This window comes from Buceros rhinoceros, unplaced genomic scaffold, assembly GCF_000710305.1.
Source record: "Buceros rhinoceros silvestris isolate BGI_N320 unplaced genomic scaffold, ASM71030v1 scaffold3432, whole genome shotgun sequence".
Lineage (NCBI taxonomy): Eukaryota > Metazoa > Chordata > Aves > Bucerotiformes > Bucerotidae > Buceros > Buceros rhinoceros.
In genome coordinates this window covers 136,007-157,470 of record NW_010400603.1, presented here as the reverse complement: position 1 = coordinate 157,470, position 21,464 = coordinate 136,007, and the positions used below count along the sequence as shown (strand labels likewise).

At 37.9% G+C, this 21,464-nt stretch overlaps 1 protein-coding gene across 1 annotated transcript in view; it reads right to left on the bottom strand.

Moving 5' to 3' along the window:
• RIT2 (Ras-like without CAAX 2) overlaps nt 1-21,464 on the bottom strand; it is a gene marked incomplete at its 3' end in the record, with an annotated part of 98,892 nt that overhangs the window by 15,645 nt on the left and 61,783 nt on the right. The window contains exon 3 of the mRNA XM_010131931.1: nt 12,662-12,735. Coding sequence (XP_010130233.1) covers nt 12,662-12,735 — 74 coding nt within the window. The remainder of the gene's footprint in view (nt 1-12,661; nt 12,736-21,464) is intronic.

Here is a 21,464-nt window from a genome sequence, read left to right as displayed (position 1 = left end):
AAAGAGAAGAACTAATGGGGAAAAAAAAAAACAACAAACCACCCAGAAGAAAAACCCACAGGCAATGAACAGGGGGTTACCCATCTGTCCCTTCTTTTTCATTTTGTGGTGATGTGTTAGAGGAGTAAACACAGTGCAATGCTTAGAAGTGCAGTCTTTACCCATATTCCTCTGAAGTGGAGTGCTTAGAAATTTAAAGATGCAGCACCTCAGAAACAAAGGTGTCATGTTTTTCAAACTACACACACACTCCACACATTTTGATGTCTGTTCTTTTTTTATCATCTTGGCTTGTATCTCTGGAAGAGGTCAGAGTCTCCCCAGGGAGACCAGCCTCACAGTTTGAGAAATGCCACTTTCTGTATCTTTTTGTCTTATGTTCTGCTTGACTTTAGAACCACAAATCTGCTAACAGATGTTCTTAATCAAAGCTGTCTCCCTGATTACCACAGGGGTCATTCGTATTATGAAGGGTTTGGCTTTTTTTTTTTTCTTGTATTTCTAGTGAACATGGTGGGAGGGGGAACAGTATATTCTTTGAAACAGAGAGGATATTGTTCATCTACAACAGTGGAGAAACAAGGGTAAAATGTACATAAAGGACACAGGAAACTCAGTGGGGAAAAAGAAACAGTGAGCGAAAGAGTAAAAAATAAAGACCACACAAAATAAAATACATTGTTCACTTAAAAAAAAAAAAAAAAAAAAAAAAAAAAAAAAAAAAAAAAAAAAAAAAAAAAAAAAAAAAAAAAAAAAAAAAAAAAACAAAATTCTTGGTTACAAAACAGTTGAGAATTTCTTCTCTCTCGTGAAGGTTTTTGTCAATATGGTCAAAAATTTTTTTTTAGTGGCAAAAACTTTTTAAACTAAATTGCAACCCTTCCGTATGTCTCTGTTACTAAATTCTCTTACACACATGAACATCACAGTTCACTTCATTAGGATTACATATCATTCACCTGACACTGCTTGTCATAAATTGTGTTTTGCTTTTCTTTACACTCTGAAACAGATTTACCTAAGGAAAGTACACTGGTGAGAAGTGCTGTGATAATTATTTGGTTTTCACTAATTTTTTAGTCTTCTTTTTTGGGGGTATGGGAGAGGGGGTGGTAAAAGCAAGCAGCTTTTAAAAGAGTATTTGTAAAAGCAAGCAGCAAGAAACCTGCAGGAGTTACATTTCAAATAAGAAAACATCCAGATAGGCATTAGGTGAATATTATATCTTATAACTGCTATAATACTACTACTAATCTGTATGAAAAGGATGGGACTTGTTTCATCTCTTTTCTTACACTGAAGTGGTGGCACTATTCTACATTAGTCTTCAAGTCTCTCTCTACAGCCAGGAGAAGGACAGAATCGACACCATAGAGTAATTAAACCCATACTCTAAGAAGTGTTTTAAAACTCCAGGGATGATTGTCCTTCATACTTCTCTCACTACCTCAACAGAGACTAAATACAAAGCCCAGTATCTGAGGACCACAGTATCAGCCACAGCTCCTTCTAGTCACATCTTCTGGCATTTGGATGATAAGGCTTGCCCTCCTCTTTTAATTTTAAACTTTTCATTTAGTTTTTATAAGGCTGTTTTATTTCCAACAGAGCTTGAGAGGTCAAGGTGATGTAACAACTAGTGCCTACAGCCAATAGAGGATTTTTCCTTCACAGCACTCAGCAGTGGGAAATATTACCCCTAAGCATGGGTTAAGTTACACTGGGAGATAACAAACAGATGCACTTTTTTTTACCACAGAAGCCGAAGTTCCAAATCTGCCGCCTTTACTCAAAGGATTCCAACATGCACCAGCTATAGGTTCCCAGACACAGCATAACAGAAAGCAAGAAAGCATTGAACAATATCAGCATCGCTTCACACTCTCTTCTTCCTTCCCTCCTATTTCCAGTCATGCTTTGCAAACAGCAACAACAAAAGGAGTTATACAGCAAAATATATAGAAAAATATTCAGCAGGTGGTACTCAGCCACCTGTGCCAGCCTAAGCCATCTGCCACATCACTGGGAGAGAGGAAGGGAGCTGAATAGCAGCTCAGAAACAGAACAACAACAACAACAACAACAACAACAACAACAACAACAACAACAACAACAACAAGGCAGGGCCTCTGGCTTAAATACTGGAGCACAGGGATTGACTCTTCTCTGCATCAAGTCTCTGCACTGTTCTGGTTGTGCATCAAACCCCTCTCTCACAACCCTCTCTGTCTGCTCTAGTAATGATCCAGGAGCAGTTCAAAATGGGATTAGTACAAACGAGAATTAACCCATGAGCCTGCAGTGGAAGTGGATTCTTATTATAATCAGTCTCATGATTAATGATCAGTCAGTGTCACATGCCATATAATTACAGGAAAGACTCCTTGTTTCTGTTATAAACCAGCAATATCTCTTTCCATCTGCGAATTTTTACTGGGGACAAAATGCACATCACTGATGATGGGAACAGTACAAAAATAACATAAAAGATGCAGTCCATGTTCCTCGCAGACTAATGTCTTTCTGAACTCTATCTGACAGCCTTTCAAGACAATATTTGAGCTCCACATTGTACAAGATCAGAAGCCTTTTCTTAACTCTGGGAATGTACAAGTGAAAAGCTGAGACAGATACTGAAATGCATCCGTAATTTAGAAGACAACCAGGAGCAACAGTATCAACCACACCGAAATTAGTGCGTATTTATCTGGCCACTCCTGCCCCAGTTTAAGTTAATTTATTTACCTAGAAATGAAAACAGGCAGGAAAAAGGAGAATATTCATGACAAATGAACTTTGCTGGAAGGCACAGGTATGATTTTCACTTTTGAGACAAATAGCATCATTATTTAACAGCTGCAAATTTCTAGGATTTTCTGGGTGTTAGTGCACACCCTGAAAATGGAGAGAAAAGCTCACCAAGGCAGACTAAATGACAGGGAGCACCTCAGGACCTTGTCCATGGGCAAGAAGATGATCCAAGTTGAGTGACTTAACTGAATGGATGCAACTTAAGAAACGCAATCAGTGGAGGAGGACCGTGAAGCTGATCAGGAGGCTGGAGCACCTCTTCTATGAGGACAGGTTGAGGGAACGAGGGTTGTACAGCCTGGAGAAGAGAAGGCTCCTTGGAGACCTTATTGCAACCTTTCAGTCCTTACAGGGGGTCTAGAAGAAAGATGGGAAGGGAATCTATCACGGAGAATAACAATAGGATGAGTGGTAAAGTTTTACACTCAAAGAGGGAAGATTCAGAGTAGATGTTAGGAAGAAATTCTTTACCGTGAGGGTGACGAGGCACTGGAACAAATTGCCCAGGGAAGCTGTGGATGATCCATCCCTGGAAGTGTTTGAGGAATGGCTGAATGAGGCTTTGGGTAACTTGATCTAGTGTAAGGTGTCCCTGGACTGGATGACCTTTACAGGCCCTTTCCAACCCAAGCCATTCTGTGGTACTATGATTAGACTCACAGTGGATGTGAAACGTAAGCATAGTTTATATACCTAATTTTCACAAAATTTGGGCTGAAAACTTTCTAAGATAATTTCCTTCACCCACATTTACGTTCTTCAGCATCAGCCTTGCTTCCTTTGGAAACAGTTCTTAATTCCTTGACAGGAGCTGGTATTACACTAGATTATTACTGGGGTGATTTTATGAACCACTAAAGTCCTGAAAGTAAAGAATGAGTTAATTTAAAATACTTTATTTTCTTAATCTGAGTTACTGTATCAGGTTAATTCATGAGAACATTAGGTTCATCTTCATGCAGACAAGTCTGATACTTTGAACTGTCATGTCTAATTTTTCACCCATTCAGTCACCAGTTTGTGACTGTTTTAATAATTTGTGGTCTTACTGTTTTCTTTTCCACATGTGCTCTTGAAGATTCAGGTTGCCCTCTCTTTTCAGCTGTAATACTCCTTCCCATCACACCTGGTGTTGTTCACAGTCACAGACTATGCAGGATTAGCCTCATGAAAGGCAAGAGTAGATGTTCCTTCACACCCTGAACACTGATGGATCACTACTGCACTGCCCCATTTACTAACTGCAGAACATTTTTGTATGTGCTTGCTCTTCTGTATTCACATACTGTTCTGCATCATGGCTGACCTTATAAAGTAAGATTAAACCACACCAGCATGGTAGGAAAAAAAATAAGTAAAAAAAAAAAAAAAAACAAATAAGGGAAAAAAAGACAAATGAGAACAACTTCCAATAGAATAAATCAGGACTTCATAAAAATAGCAACACACAGTGACACTTCTTTCTGACTAAGAAACTATTAAATAACTTGCGCTGACACCCAAATCCTCCCTCCAGAAGTAGATTCTCTGCACTGATGTTCCAAAAGTTTTCACTCTAATTGCCCTCCATCCTTCAGGTAATAATATATTAACCAGTTTGCTGCAGCTGTGCTTTTGTTAACTTTATTAATCCTGCTTTTCCAAAAATGGTTTGTCATACTCAGTAACAAAAATATGCAGTCCATCACCTGGCAGATGATATCTACTTTTCATTCACCCCAAAAAATGGATGAAATCACCATATAAATACTCCACAATGTCAGTAAAAATTCCTCAGTTTTACACTTCCTAACTCGAAGAACTGTCTTTTTCTTTGATATTAATGCTAATGGCTTCTCTCTTAGGGATAAACACCTTAGTAATTTTCTCCTAAATGCAGGCACTGAAGATTGCTTCATTGCTAACTACCTCTAAAACCCCCGACTGCATTTGGTTTATCATTCACTGTATAATAATTTTCCACCCTGTATAATACCTTTCCCCTCTCCTCATTGATATGCAAGAAAGAATAAAGCCTCCAATTTTCACCTTTTATCACATATGCATCATAAATGGTAAAGGGAAAGAATTAATAGCTCGGTAATTACCTTTTAGTAAACAGTAGAGGAAAAAAGAATCCCAGCCCTCTAGTGAAGAGGTAATGACTGCAGCTGTAAGCAAGGTCTCGCCAGGGATTCAAAAAAGCTCTTAGCTTATATGGGCTTCATAGACTTGTCATCTTCCGCAGTGAGGTTTGTGCAACCTTGCAGAAGTCAAGCAGGAGGCTGTGGAGTCAGACACCTCATTGCTCTGATAAATGACTGCAAATGATATTCTGGGTTGCATATATATTCTCTCATGATGACTTTCGTAATAAGCCTGCTTACCTTAAAAATTCCACAGCACAGGTATTTCTCTCCCCTCCCCTGTGCCCTACTCATCACCAGAGATATAATTTGAACTAACAATCTGAAGAGAGAGAAAAAAAGAAGGAAACAACCTGCAGGATGACTATTTTAGACTTTTGTAGCATTTAATCAATTGTGAGCTCACATCTGCCTCTGAAATTTAGCTCGGTGTTTATCTGAGGGATGTGCTCCCTGGGGACTACATAAATCATCACCAATACAATGCAAAATAGCTATGTTACAGCTGTACTGATTTTGTGTTTCTTTACAATATTAAAATCCAGTATGACTGTGACACAAAAGGATTGAGTTGTCATATTGCTGAGACTTCAGGCATGAAGGAGATCCCACCATTCTTTTTTTTTTTTTAAAGGCATTTGCAAAAACTTTCTGGTACGAGTGAGAAGGCTAGGTAGCATTACATGCACAGTGATGGTCACTGGATTGGCATCTATACATACAGTCCTGCACTCAGCTCTCAGTTACCTTCTGGGGGCTTGAGGGAACCTTGGCTGAAACAGCAGGAACATAGGTTGCCTCCAGTGTAAGGCAGTTCATGAAATGTCTCTCAAGTGCCTTCACATGAAATGCATCTATCCCACACTAACAGATGTTCAGTGAGACCAATTCTTCTCTAACAATGCAAACAAATATCTAACTTTTTAAGGAGCTGATCATCACTTCATACATTCAACATACACTGAAGATTTCGTCCAAATCTGTTGCTATGATACCTAAGCTTTAAAGTAAATCAGGAATAGTTTAACTGAAGCTAATTCACTGCTGATGGGATAAATGACACCAATTTTCAGATCCAGACCCTCTGTGTCTGCTTGTAAAACAGCGGAATATTTTTCTTTTTTTTTTGGTTGTTACTTAGTTCACTACTACTATGCTTAAAAAAAAAAAAATTCATTTATTCACTAAAGTACCTAGCAGAAAGTGCAGTAAATTTATTCTCCCCATAAAAGAAAATGCTGTAAAGGCCCATTAAAATATAATTACTGCCAAAAAAAGCATTTAACACTTCCTCGAGATAAGCTGCAGTAGTGTAGTTTGAAATTTGACTTCCATTGATTCAGGATTAGAACAGCATGTTTAGATAATAAGCAGAAGGATCTCAGATAACAGCCTGAGTGAGTCATCGGACTACAGTGTTTAGTCTGAGAAAGTGTGTTTATCTGAAGGGCTCTTGGGGCTAATATGGTTCCTCTTCAAAGCTTCAAGCAGGGGGCAAAAATCATAGTCCTGGAGGTTGGCAGGATAAACATGTCCTGTGATTTGCTAGCAATTTGAGAGATGGATTTCACTACAGAGCACAGTGTTGCTGTCAGGTTGAAAAGTGTCTGCCTGGAAATGAATTCACGCACACACAGCACCAGACAAAGGAAAATCTCCCTGAAATGGCATGCCATCACATTTTAAGGCCAATTTTTCAAGTCTCTGACTCACACCTGGGAAATATACTGGTGCACTAAGTTTATCACAAAAAGCTCACGTTTTAACAAGCAAAAATTGGTACAATAATCTTGAAGTATACTGCCTCACTGACAGGTACAGAAATCCATTTTTCTGCATATTTGCTTCGTGTCTCAAAACAAGTTTACCTTTCCCACCTAGGGTCACCTCAGATTGTTTTTTGGTAAAGGGAATGCTGTCTGATGATCTTTTAATGTTCGGCATGAGGTCTAAACAGGAAGGTTGGGTAATGTATCATCAGGAGGAAAGCTGTGGCAAGAATGAAAGCTCCTATGTCAGTCAACAGTTCGTAAATACAGTAGGAGAGATAACCGCTGTATATGCTCCACCAGGAGGAAATCAAACTGGACTCCAGAAGTAGCAGCATATTTTCGAGTTAGAAGAGAGAGCAGGAAACTAAATGAGTGAACAGAAGGTTTCCCTAACTCTGTGTGGGGGCTTTTTGTGCATGGTGGGAGCAGTTGGGTGTTGTCACTCTCTGAGAGTAATTGTGTACGGAATGGAACACAGAATAAAATACTTGAGGTCTGAATGTCCTTTCACTTGCACCCACAAGTTTCTTGGAAATCAAGGAGTTTACCCAGTTTTAATTTAAATATATGTAAAGGCAGATGAGGTTTATGACATATGGAATAAGAAAAGGAAAATCGCAGAACTACATCCGCCCCATAAATCTTCTGACCTTAAAGGACAGAGATGGGTGAATTTCCAGGGAGAGTTATTCAAAAAATATCCCGTAAACATGGTTGAACAAGGAAGCTCAAGCTGTCTTTATGGAAAACAATTTGCCTTTCTAGATTTCTATTAAGGTTTTTCCACATGCCAAATTGCCACTACCCTAAAGGGTTAAAAGCTGACTGAATTAAATTCCTCCTGAAGCTCAATCTCACATTTACTCTCTGTTTGTGTTTATTTGCTTTTTAGTTTTGTTTTTATTGAAACATAGATACAAAAAGAAACAGTGGGGCTAAAGAAAAGAACTTCTAGTTAAAGAACTGTGAAAGGAACCAATGACACCTTTTTTCAAATGTGAGGCTAAGGATACATGTGTTCTAGATTCAGTCATGCCATTGAAAAAGAAAAACAACATCTAATTTTTGCTCCTTTCCTTCTTGCTGCACGCCGCATTTTCAAGATGTAGTAGGAACTGCTCCAGTAAGTGCTGATTATGATAATTTGACTACAAACAGCTACCTCAGCAATACCTGCTCTTGAAACTCTCTGAGGTAAAGGCAACCTTATTCTGTGGTGAGTAAAGACAGGCTGCCCCACTGGCAAGTGTAGCAGGTGATAAAAAGCAGAGGTAGTGAGTTCAGTGAAGCATAACTACTTACACAACCCTTCATAAACATTGCGAATGTGTCACCTGTTGAATCTACAGTGGAAAAATTATATTGGAAGAGAACTAGAGGACAACTGATGATGTAGAAAATATGCATCCAGAGTTCATGGAATATTAGTCTTCTTCCTGAGAGAAGCAATCCATTGTATGCGATATGTCTATGTATATGCATGAGATGAAGAACAGTAACTAATGACTAATACTAACAGTTTATTAATGTTTCTAGTTTTCTCTTTGTTTTATTTTTTTTTAACTTCAGAAAGCCGAGAACCAGAGAAGTATTTCTGAAGAACCATCTGTATTTTCCAAAATATATCTATCAGTTAAAATATCAAAGTTTTTTATCCAGTTTCAGATATGAAATCAGATGCGGATTTTTAAGTCTGGACTTGAAAATATACAACTATAATACTTAATAAATGACAATATTTGTCAGTGTTGAAGTGTTCCATTAGTGCATATGTACAGCAGGGAAAGGAGAAACACATGGTGAAAAACGTTCTCTAGAATGACAACAATATACATTAGCTTCAGTCGGTTTCTCTGTTGACCTCTTGTGTTTCCCAAATAGGGAAGAATTACAATTTTAGCTCCTTGATCTTGTGATTAAAGTCATTATTCAAAGTTGATAATGAAGTATTTGTGGCTGTGAGGACACCCAGAGAGAAATGAGATTTCCAGTACATGATTTAGAAGCTGTAACGTTGACTCTGCTTTAACATGATGCCCAGTGAGGTACTGTTGGGGGGTTTCTCACCAACTGTTAGGGTCACCAGTTGTGGTGGGCACCAGTTGTCGCGGATAGTCAGAACAGAAAACGCAACGACAGCTTGTGTGCTCACAAAGCCTTTATTGAAATACCAGTGCAGCAACTGCACATTGCCACTGCAATTCTGAACCGCGTTCTCTCTTATCATAAATGCTTTATAATCTTCTAGTAGTTGTTTATTATAGGTGCTTTACTTGGATTGGTTTCAAGTGTACTCTCCTCTAATCAGCTACTGACCAAGCCTCTCTGTCTCCTCCTAAACAACACACTTCCTGCTGTTGACTGACAGCAGGCTAATTTGGATTCTTCCCTGTTGGAGTCACTCCCACAAGGTACCATCAGCTCATACCAACCATCATAACTAGGTGCTTTGGATTTTCACCCTGAGTCACCAATGTCACAGTAGGATTTCAGTTTGAAGTTCAGCGAGAGTAACATTAAATGTTCAGTGAGGAAAGAGTCTATTTTAGCTGTTGACTTCAATGGGAGTTGGATTAGGTCTTGATTTATTCTGCAGCTGTGTAGTGCAGGTAGAGAGGTAACAAATTTAAAGACATCTGCAAAGACAAGCAGCTGAATACGGGATATTTAGAAAGGACAGTTTTGGAAAAATAGAGGTGTAGGCAAGTGGGAAGATCTTACCAGCAGAGATACACTGAGACATGTTCCAGTGATAACAGTCTGCACTGGAAGAACATGGAAATTTGAAACAGATTTTCTTGTATCAATTCAACTTGGATCTCAAGGCAAATTTACTACACCCAGGCCATACAATGTCCTGGGCTGATATATCTGCAGAGGTATCTGTGGTGCTACTGCCACAGGTCTCTGCTTGCTCCAAAATCTCTGCACCACATTTCATTACATGGTCCTACATGCCATGGGCCTCTAGTATTACAGATACTTATGTCCCTTCTTGAAATAAAACAAAAAATTCTTCAGCCTTTCTATATTACATAATTATCACCTGGGTTAAATTGGATAACTTAATGTTTTCAGCTACTTAAAAAATCAGTGCATAGGGATATTTTTTTCCTTTTTCCTCAATCTAAAAAATCTTTCAAATGGATTGAAGATTGTGCTCCTTTTTTTTTTTTTTTTTTAATTTTAAAAGATGATCACAGAATACAAAATAGGAGTGGATTTTCATGGCAAAGTTTTGGTAGTGGGGGAGCTACTGGCACGGCTTCTGTCAGAAAATCCCAGAAGCTTCCCCTTTGTCAGACAGCTGACTCCAAGATGGATCTGTTGCTAGCCAAGAGCCTCTGGAGCAACATATTTAAGAAGGGGAAAAAACTGCAACACTAGCAGCAGCCAGAGGAGAGGAGTGAGAATATGTGAGAGAAAAAACTCTGCAGACACCAAGGTCAGGAAAGAAGGAGCTCCAGATGCCAGAGCAGAGATTCCCCTACAGCCCACAGTGAAGCCTGTCCCCTCACAGTGCATAGTCGTCCACAGAGGAGCAGATATCCACCTGCAGCCCTTCCAGAAGCCCGTGCCGGGGCAGGTGGATGCCCTGAAAGAGGCTGTGTCCCAGTGGAAAGCCCACACAGAGCAGGCTCCTGGCAGGACTGTGGTCTTGTGGAGAGAGAAGCCCATGCTTGAGCAGGTTTGCTGGCAGGACTTGTGATCCTGTGGGGGACCCATGATGGAACAGCCTTTTCCTGAAGAACTTAACCCCATGGAATTCACATTGAAATTCATGTTGGAGAATTTTGTGGAGGACTGTCTCTAGTGGGAGACACCTCATGTTGGAGCAGGAGCAGAGGAGGAAGGAGCAGCAGAAACAATGTGTGGTGATCTGACCTCAATCCCCATTCCTTGTCTCTCTTCACCTCTGGAGAGGGAGAAGGTGGAGAATTTGAGCTCAAGCAGAAGGGAGGGAAGCAGGGAAGGTGTTTTAAGATATAGTTTTATTTCTCATTATCCTACTCTGATTAGATTGGTGATAAATTAAACCGTTTTGCTTGTACAATTATTGGTGAGTGATCTCCCTGTCCTTATCTCGACCCATGTGCCTTTAATTATATTTTCTTGCCACTATCCAATTGAGGAAGGGGAGTGATAGAATGACTTCGGTGGGCACTTGGCATCCAGCCAAGCTCAACCCACCACACTTGTTCTAATGAAAGAAAAAAAAAATAGAGGCTTTGGATTTGGTGAAGGTTAAGAAGAGAAGAAAATTGCCAGTGTTTGATTTTTTTTTTTATCAACAACATAAACTTTTATTCTTTTAGTAACAAAAACAAATTTGAAAAATCAATTATTCCTCTTGGGTTTTTACAACAGAGTACAAGAAATCCTGAATAGCATTTTGTTTCGCTGTCCATTAGCAAAAATCTGGACACATAAAATCTGATACATTGCTTCTCTTCAGCTCTGTGAAATATTTTACTGTTTAGTGTTTTAACTGTACAAAACAGGACTGAAGTGAACGTAGGAATAGAATGAAGTAGATGTAGGCTGTGAACTATATTAAAGGATAACACAGGAGATCCTTAAAGGACATAAAGCCTTATAGGACTAAACAGCTGGAGTTATAACTTCCCTGGTGATTTTGTACTAATGACAACTTAGGGCTGAAGTTACTAGGCTCAGACTTCCTGAGTGAGCAAGTAACACATTTGTTCTCCTTCTCCAACAGAAGTACAGATATTTTCAGATGTAGAAAGTATGATGTTCTTTCTTTCCCCCAGCCAAATCATCGCTGAAACTATGCTAGGACTGTTGTGCATAGGAAACTTCTTGGACCTGTTATAATAATAAATTCCAGCCTTGGAGACATGCCTTGAAATTCAGCATAAATTTTCTGGAGAATCAAACACTTTCACAGGAGACTCAGCAACAAGCCATCGGTTAACTCTTGAGACTATATAATTTCGGGTCAGGGAAGAATAATTCAGGCCATCTTTTGATTCTTGAAACTGGGTTGAGTTCTCTTTGAAATTGGCCTATATTTCATTCACATGTAGAACACACGTCACCCCCCGAACTGTATTCAACCTATGTAATTTGATACCATTCTAATTCTTGGCGACAGACTGCGTTTCCCACTTTTTGCAATGCCCAGCTAAGGTGCATTCATATGTTTGGGAAGCTGACATCAAAGTTTCCAGGCTCATACTCTCTAAACCTCTTTTTGTTTGTTTAAGGATCTACTCTTTCTGTGGACTGACTCATTCCTGTACATGCACTATGGAAACTCATTAAATGATCAAAGCCTTCAAACAGAACCTGACTCACACTTCAGGAAAAAATCAACCAGACACCAACATTTGGATTAAACAATAAAAATGTTTTCAGATGGAAAGGGGATGAAATGAACCAGGTAAAAGTAATTCTTGCATTTAACCCCTTCTTTTGCCTTACTGTAAGCGAAACTTAATTCCCTGACCAATGCTTACACATGCATATACACATTATACGTACACTGTGAGTTACTTTTGACATTAAGATCATTTCCTTGTGGGTGAGCATAAACATAATGTGAGGAGAAGAAGAATGGTAGCAAAAAAATTGACCTACAAGTAGAAGATTCTTCTAATATGTAGAAAATCAGGAGCAATGAACATACAGCACAAAATAACAACACCATTTATTCATTCCATGATTGTGATAGATGTTTCTGCACACAAGAGAAAAAGAAGCAAATAGGTTTCTATCTTCTACTTGATTAAATTTGTCTTTCTCTTTTGGTCAGATTTTGAAGTTGCACTGTAACACTGAAGACCTCCCGTAATATTCTCCTTTGTTAATTCCTCAATGTCATTCTGCCACTGCTTTTTGTTTGAATAGCTCTGTGACCCACATATCTGAGGTTAAAATCTTTGGTTTTATCTCTGATTGAATGATTCACATTAGGAAACTACTCACCTGTCCAGCAGTGTCTAGAATGTCCAAATAGGCTGGTTCATCATCAATTCGGACTTGAGTTTTATAGGCATCCTCTGAAAAACACAGTGCAGTAGGAGTGGCTCAGAGAACAGAAAATGAGATAGATTTGCTAGTTTGGAGCAGGGTTTTCAAAACCTCTCCAGTCTGGCCTAACTTCTCTCTCTTTAAAGTAAAAAAGATGCTTTTTGAAATCCTACCACCACAGTGGAGTATAAGCAAGAGCGAGTGATCTAGTCTTTTCCATTATATTACCTCAAAATATTAAAGTAATTTTATGTCTCAGACCATAGGTGTTCTTTAAAACACAAAGATTCAGAGTTGTAACGCTGATGCTGTGCATCAGTTTGGTTTTTACTTACCACAGTCACACTTCCACAGAGCTTTCCAGCAGAGTATCAAGCTATAGACTGTGTAAATTGCCAGTATATTCTCCATGAGGCTGAAGGGGGCTTCTGGCTCAGAAGCAGTAATTAGACATCTGTATATCTCTGGAGAGGATTCAAATGGATCTTTTTTTAAAAAAATTTGTAATTCGTGTTCTCATAGTCTTCATTGTGGAGATGGAGGAGCTGAAAACTGTGCTTGGTGGAATATTCCCTTAGGTCATGATTTTGTCAACATAAATTTGAAAGGAGAAAAACAAAAAAGATAAACTACTATTTGCCTTAGCTGTTTTCCTCACATTTCAATTTCATTCCCCTCTCAACATTTGTACTTTTGTTCTAAGGTTAAAAAGAGCTTAGATACCAGGACATGCTTATTCTTGAAATAATCTTGGAAATTATCCATGTTATTTAAATAAACAATAACGCATAGCTGCCTGAGTGGTTTTGGTGACTGATGTTACATTTTGGCAGTGCACTGAGGCACGTAGATAAGACAAGTTCATTTAATGCATCTGAGAAGTGTCATTAATCATAATGAGCAGGCAGCTGGCCCTGTCCAAAAACTCAATCAGACCAATCCTGCCAGAATCCTGACTGCCAGAAACCCTCAGGACTAGCCTTTCAATATTTAATACTTGGGTTATAATATGGGTTTGTATTGCAGGTAGCTGGAACTCTGAGGACATTCCTGTTTGTGCTGTACTTATATAGAACACATCATATGATATTTTATAAAAGCATGTAGAAACTTGCTTTCTACCTACACAACAGAAAAAAAACTAAAGCATTCAGATATGAAGGATTCTGAATGGCTTTAACTCAGCCTACTCGTGGTCATGACATAATCACATGCAGTAATTTCCATGACTTCCCTGCTTCTTTTAGGGCTCAGTTCAGCAAATTACTTAGGCATGTGCCTCGCTTTAAACAAATAGCTATTCCCATTGATATTAGGATGACCCAGAGGCTTAATTCATCCTGTGATGCATTGCCTTGCTGAGAAAGTCAGAACAGTCCAACCAGCACATATCTTCAGTCAATAGATCTCTTTCTAGGTATTACTGAATAAGAGACTCCTTGCCAAAGCGGGGCCATATAGAGTGAGTTAGGATACTTACAGTTAAAGTAGTCTATTATGGCATGACAGTGATATGTGCAGTAGAATTTTTTTCTTTCGTTTTTTATTAATTTTCTTAAAAATGAAGCTGGAACTTGGATAAACCCTGTCTTATTTGCTAAGGAAATTAATTAAGACTTCAGGGTTCTAACTAAAAGACCCTTGGTCTCTGAATATAAGGTATAGCTTTCAGTAATTAAATGTAAGATATGTACATCTAATACCTTTCTGAGCTACTCCAGGAATACTCCAATATCGTGCTCGTGTAATCAGTAAAGTGTCAACTGTTAAAAGCTGGAGCTAGTCTTTGTTTATAACCCTTTTACTCTGCAAAGGTAACACAGAATAAAAAAAACTATTGTGTTATTTCCATTTTTCTTGTTTTCTCAAACTACTGACCTTAAAATGTTTCACAAAGATGTGCCAGAATCACTGTCCCGTTTTCATCCTTAATATATGTTAATGTCTTCTGTGGGTGGTAGTGAAACATACTCTGTTGAGCATCTATCGAGCACATGAATCTAAATAGTTTGCTAGGCGATTGTATTTAGAAGACTTTTATTGAAGGATTACCTTTGCCCCAAGAAACAGGATGGAGATAGGACTTTTCTTTGTAATAGTCTCTCTATGCATACATGCAAAAAAGCAGAATAGAACAGATAGTTTAGAAAGGCTTAAAAATACACTTACTTGGGTTGTGATAAACAGGAGTATTCTCAATCTGTATTAGAATGGCAAATAGGTGAGAGATTTAACACCTACTTTTCTCACGGCACTCATTTAAGAAGTGCTAAAGCCCACACTTACCCACAGGGAATTGTTGTCTTTTGCCAACACCCTCATACCAGGGATTAGATCATAGCACCTGCTTATAACCTATCAGCTTCTTAATGCTCAAACAGAGCCAGTCATTTGAGAGGCACTATCTTTCCATTTACCATGTGTATTCACTGATCTTCTGGGCTACTAGGGCAGTGAAATATTACAGAGCAGGAAGTGGAAGGAATAAATTGAAACCCATGTTTCCCATCTCTTGTCATACGGACCAAGATCAAAAGCTAAGAATGGAAGAGCTGTACTACTTAGTTTGGGTCTATAATTAATACTTTTAAACTGGGATTTCATCTCAGGAATTAATGGAAATAGAGCTGAGTGAGGGATTGCATAGACAAACATCTTGATATTACTCAGTTAGACTATGGCATTAACCTGAAAAGAAACAACATCCTGCACATCAAGAGTTGGGTATGTCTGCATGTTTGACCTGGTTCACATATTTTTGTTTTATTAGTAGATGTAACGCAAAGCATTGACCCTGGTGTCTTTGTGTGCCGTCTTAAAGGGTTTCAGAGGGGACTATTATGCGGTTAGTCTTCCTAGTCCAGGCAACAAAGTTATAGCCATGTTAAGGAAACAGAAACCCTGAGATCTGAGAAGAACACTCTGTTTACTTGTGGACTGAGAAGAACAGAAGTGAAGTTGTTCCACTGAAAAAGAGTCTGCATACACAACAAAGCAATAAATTCTTCATCAAGAGCACCAGCAAACTCACTGTCTAGTCTACTCCCTTTAAAACTCGTTCACATTATTACAGATGCTGCCTGGTGTATTTACACTGATCACAGCGTTGGAGTACATTGCATTTTCTTTCACCTAATTAATTTATAATACTAATATAATGTTCTCTTTAAAGTTAATTGGGAACTGCTAAGCCACGTGTATCTGGACTTGTGAAATTTATTAAAAGGCCAAACTCCAGCTGTTGTTTCAGTAAAGCGTTAAGATAATGCACCAAAAAGAGACAAGAAGAATAATCAGACATCAGACAATAAATCAGTCAATAACTATATTTTTCTATTAAGTTCAGCATTATTCTTTTTCTGTGAGACTAACTCTAAGGTCCCAGCTTTTGATTTAAGTAAAATGCCTCAAAAAGATAGGGTATTATAAGAGAAAAGATGCAGAGAGTGTTTATTTATACTGCTGTAAGATATAATCATGATTCAAACACAGACTGCTAGAATGAGCATATTGTAGGATACCAAAAAGAAAAATTAAATAAAACTCCCTGCATCCTTATGAGCTGTATAATACATGTATATCTGGTTATATGAACATATAAATACAACATTTACATAAAATGTGGTAAAACTTTTTTTTTTTTAAGAGAAATGTTCTCCTTTCTTTGCCATAGAGAATATGGACTTCTTTAAGAATTTTATTTCTTACTTGGCTTGAATTATTATTGTTTACTGTTTTCCAGGGTGGGAAAAGAAACAAATAGAGCTCCAGCAGTTTTCTGAATGGCACTATTCTTTTTTATAATTCTTTTCTCCTTTACTGAATATATCATTTGAACCAAGAAAAATATTTTATCAAAACACGGTTTTTAACTTTTTTTTTTCCCCTTAACTCTTTGGTTGCCCTTTGCAGTACTATGAAAGAAAAGAAAATAATCTTCCTTAATCCTTTTGTTATCTGGCTTTTTTCTGTCAAATTAATACAATCTCTTTTTCCAGCTTTCCATTTTCATAGGACATCATTCCAGAGACAGAAGCACAATAATTAATGCAATGTTGTGTTGCAATCAGTTATCTTAGCACTGGAGAAGCCAGATTCATAAAAAATATATCAAAGCACTTTCTCAGCTCTGAGCAGGTAACTGCTTCATGACAAATAGATTTGGATGGTGTCCAATGTAAAGGGGACTTGTAATGGCTTTTCATCTGCATTACAGACATGTTCCAGTCCCTGGAATATAGGTCAGCTGCTTCTTGCTTCCATTTGTTAATTCTGCTTATATTCCTTCTAAATAAATAGTCTCTCTTCTTCTCTGTCTTATGCATTATCGATCGCAGTTAAAACCAATCAGATTGTTCCATATATAGATGAGGTAAAAGATATTTTATTTGGCTGAGGAGGTACCAAACCAGCAGAAGGAAGTCTAAGCTCAGTCAGCTACACCTGGAGTTTTGCTTCTTGTTGTTCTCCCTTTGTGTCAAAGAGACTGCAGGAGAGCCAGCTCTCAGTATGTTTCAGTTATCTGCTACATGCACATTTTAATCCAAAGATGCTCTTAATATAGGATGATCACGAGTCTTTGGCTGGCTGCGTGTTGTCTCTATTTACAACAAGGAATTTTTAAATAAAAAGAGAGTGGATGTACAGGGACTTAAACTGCTATACTAACTACTACACATAAACTCCTTCTATTTGAGATAAAATTATGCGTGTCTTAGGAACTTCCCATCAAAATCCATTGGTTTTACAATTTCCCTTAACACATAATTATTTTGCTGGAGTATGAGTGTTTTATAATTTGGGTGAGCATTGCTATCAGCATTTTGCAGACCAGGACACCAAGTCACGGAGGTTGCCTTCTTATGAGCTATGCACACATGATTAGCAACAAATGGCTTAAAATAGTAGAACTGACAGTTTTGATTGCCTTTTATTCTGCAAATACTCGCATAGATAGCAGTATCCTTTAACATAAGGCAAGTAGAAAATTTAGTACTGGACTAGTAGCTAAAATACTTAAATATCCCATTTCCAGTTCTGTCTAGTGTTACATAATTATACATCATACCAGCAATTAAGAATGCTTCAGATTTTTCTTTTCAGTGCTGCTGCTTTTTATTTCTTGGCATTGAACTGCATTTGCCACTATGCTGACATTTGTTTATCTTTGTCAGGTCTTTGTCAGATCTTTCAGGTTTTGCTCAGTTTCATGTTAACAACACAAGTTCTCTGCTCCTGCCTTTACAGGTGATTGTAACAGATAACATCATTCCAGGAAGAACCTTGATGAGGGTTTGCAGAAGAGCGAAAAAATGACCACTGCCTTTCCACAGATAGAAACTCTTCCTTCAGTAACCACACACTTTGAACATCTCTACTGTTTCTATGAAAGAGAAGCATGTAAGTAATGCAGTGTATAACGCAGATAATACCTCTCTGCTAGCCTTATTGTTATAAAGACTATAGTGTATGCCTTGAGAAAAAATAATCCTAAAAAAACCAAAGCATTAGTCATAGTAAGTGCTTATAGTAAAAGGAATTCATACATTTATTCATTATATATTCAGTTCCATGATGAGAAACACACCACTTTCTATCTTTCAGTTTTCATTTTAGCATTCAAATTACCACAAACATATCTTCAGATAACATATTAAACTAAGGTCTCGGCCACGTACGTCTTTAGAAGAGATTCTGTAATGTTGTTTTCCAAAGGCCTTGCTAAATTCAAATGTATATTACTGTTGTATATCCCAACTGTTACTAATTTCAATTGAAGTTGCAGTTTTTCTTTTCCTTTATTTAGCCTTTGTTCGGTGTTAGAACACGCTTTTAACTATTGTGTTCTGTTTTGAGGTTCCCGTATCTTCAGTGACACATATAAACAAATCCTTAGGTGTTCATAAGATAATTCATGATTTCAAGGAGTAAAGATGTAAATAGAAATACGGCAAGGTACTTCCGTTCTCCAAGTCTGAAAAAAAGATCAGAACAACTCGTAACTTTTAGTCGATTTTGTCCTCCTGAAAAAAGCACTGCTAGTACCTTCAGTGGAAAGCAGAAGCATAACTAGACTAGAAGAAGATCTAGAAGATCTGGACACGCCTAGACCAGGACTAAAGTACCTGTCGAGCATCCAGAATTGTTGCAGCATAATAAAGATCTGAATTTAGGCCCAGTGAGTCCCATGCAGTCTGACTGTTATTAGCAGTCTCACCCTTTACCTTAGGCTCTGGCTGCCACTGACAGTACTCTGTGTGCATCTGGTTACAATAATAAAACTAGAAGGTTCTTCAGCCTAATGGGCATTCTGTTTGATTCTCACCTCACCGCAGTACTCCTCTTTTAATATCATTATGTATCTGTCTTAAAACAGCTGCTCTCAAATTAAGTTTCTCCTGGTTGGTCTGCCTAATGTTTCAGATCTGTACTCTGCAGGGCAAGACTGATAAGACACAGCTGCTGAAGGAGCCTTGATTGGTTTTCTGCGTCGGTTACTTGCACAGCAGCTTTCTTGGTGACCTGAAATGCACTTAGTGCCTTCCACGTTGGGAAATGGGTTACCTATTGCCCTTTTTGGTCTTTTTTTCTTTTTTCTTTTTCCTTTTTTTTTAATTATTAGCTATAGATACATACAAGCACCTCTTCTTCGGTGTCAGCTTGCAGTGTGATTACTGTGATACCCTCTTATTTTCTGCTGAGACGAAGGGGAAGCAGAAGCAACTTAACGTGACAGTGTCTGTGGTAGGCACAAAACCAAAAAAAGTTTTATCTGTACTCCTAAAGGGTTTGTATGAACAGAAATCTGAGTGAATTGAACTTTGAGTCAGTTAAATCTGGTTTGTCTTCTTGCTTTGGTCTCCATTATCATGATGTTGATAACAAAACAGTTGGAAAAGGAAATAATGGCCTGGGTGGTTTTCAAGAAGAACCAAACTTAAGAATGGTTTTGTTGCACAGTGTCACAAGGTAGAAATTTTCATCTAAATGTTCTCATCAAGAAGGAGGTAAAGAAGAATGTGCCACAGAAAACTCTAAATAAGATACCTACTTTCAGGCAAAGAAGGTAAAAAATGTAAGACCTAAGAGGCCAGCAAGGAAAACTCGCTGCTACATTCTTATTGCACAGCATCTCACACCGTCAGATATCTGTCATCAGTTTTTATATGTTGCAAATACATTATAACAGTGCATGTGAACATAACACCTTTGGTCCGTGTTCACGGTAGCAAATGCTCCACAGAAATCAATCAAAGCCACCACCGATACATATGTTTATAACAACACTAACTATGAGAAACACCTTCACAACTACTTGCCCTCCACACTGAATGCTTTCACATTGTTGTACTTGAATGCATCATAGTTCTTTTGCTTCGGTTATAACTCAAGATTCTGATGCAACAAATCAACATATTCTTCTACACTGAGTACTGATACTTATCCATTCCCATGAGGTGCTTCATTATAGGGAGATTAGAGATATATGCACATATATGGTGTATTTGTTTTATGTGTTTGGTATGTATGAACCTATGTATACAAAGCAGAGAGATTGAGAGTATCTGAATGTGTAAGAAGAGAGTATCATAAATTAATCCTTATGTGTAGCACTTGCAATGTGTAAAACTACTTATCTAGTCCTGAATACATTCAGAACCGGTAGCAGATTGAAAATTAAACATAAAAAAAAATTCCAATATAAATATCTCCAGCAATGTAAACAGGCTTTTATACTACTACTCTATAGAAAATTGTTTTACTGTTTGCAGCATTTTGTTTTCTAGATGCACATATGCATTTCCACCCTTATAATGTTGTTACTTATGAAAGCAAAATGCATGTTCACAAACACCCATGAAAACCAGAATCATTAAGAGTTCTGATGAAGTTCTAACTATAATTCATATTACCAGATGAAGTCTAAAAAAGTGTGCCCCTCTTCCTTCTCTCCCGTAGACATATGTATGGAGAAGCTGATTGCACTCTTACGAAACAACATGTCGTGAAATATAGGATTGCCCTGGGTGTAGTAGAGGTCATCTCCTATAAATGATGGGCTTTTGCAAAGAGGCTTTGCAAAGAGGGATACAGCAGAGGCTTGGATAACAAGACTGACAAAGTCTATCTGAATAACTTGGCCCATTGCAGAAACTATCAGTCATGACAGAAATGCGGTTAAGAACAAAGCCACCATTTATGATTTTAATCTGCAAACATGCACCGAAGTGACTAAATTTGTATAAATATTTTTACAGAATATGACTTGCTGCCCAGAAATCTCTCTCAGCTCTTTATCAGACCTTATACTGCAGACCTTCAAACAGGATAAATTTTGCTTATAAAATGCCCCATCCATGTGAATAAGACTGTTGGAGTGACAATTTTTCTCAGAACCAGCTCTTGAAGAGAAAATATGATTTCTCACAAATGCTAGTGTTTTTGTGAATCAAGGATAAAGATAACTCAGGCAAAACTGTGCTGTAGCACTTGCTTTTCTTTCAGAAACTTCTTGCAATATAGATAATGCTACTAATATTTAATAAAGGCATATAATTTCTTTCCCTGCTTCTAGAAAAATGTCATTTACTTCAAAGATATTCGTAAGGAAAATGAACAAAGTAGTCCTGTTTAATCAAAACATGATAATTAACAGGAGTCCAAGTACCCTTATACAGAGGAACAAGAATAGCAGGTAGAAAATTCACTCTTTCAAGTCTGTGATTGTGCTACTGAGTGGGAAGACCTGACAGCTACG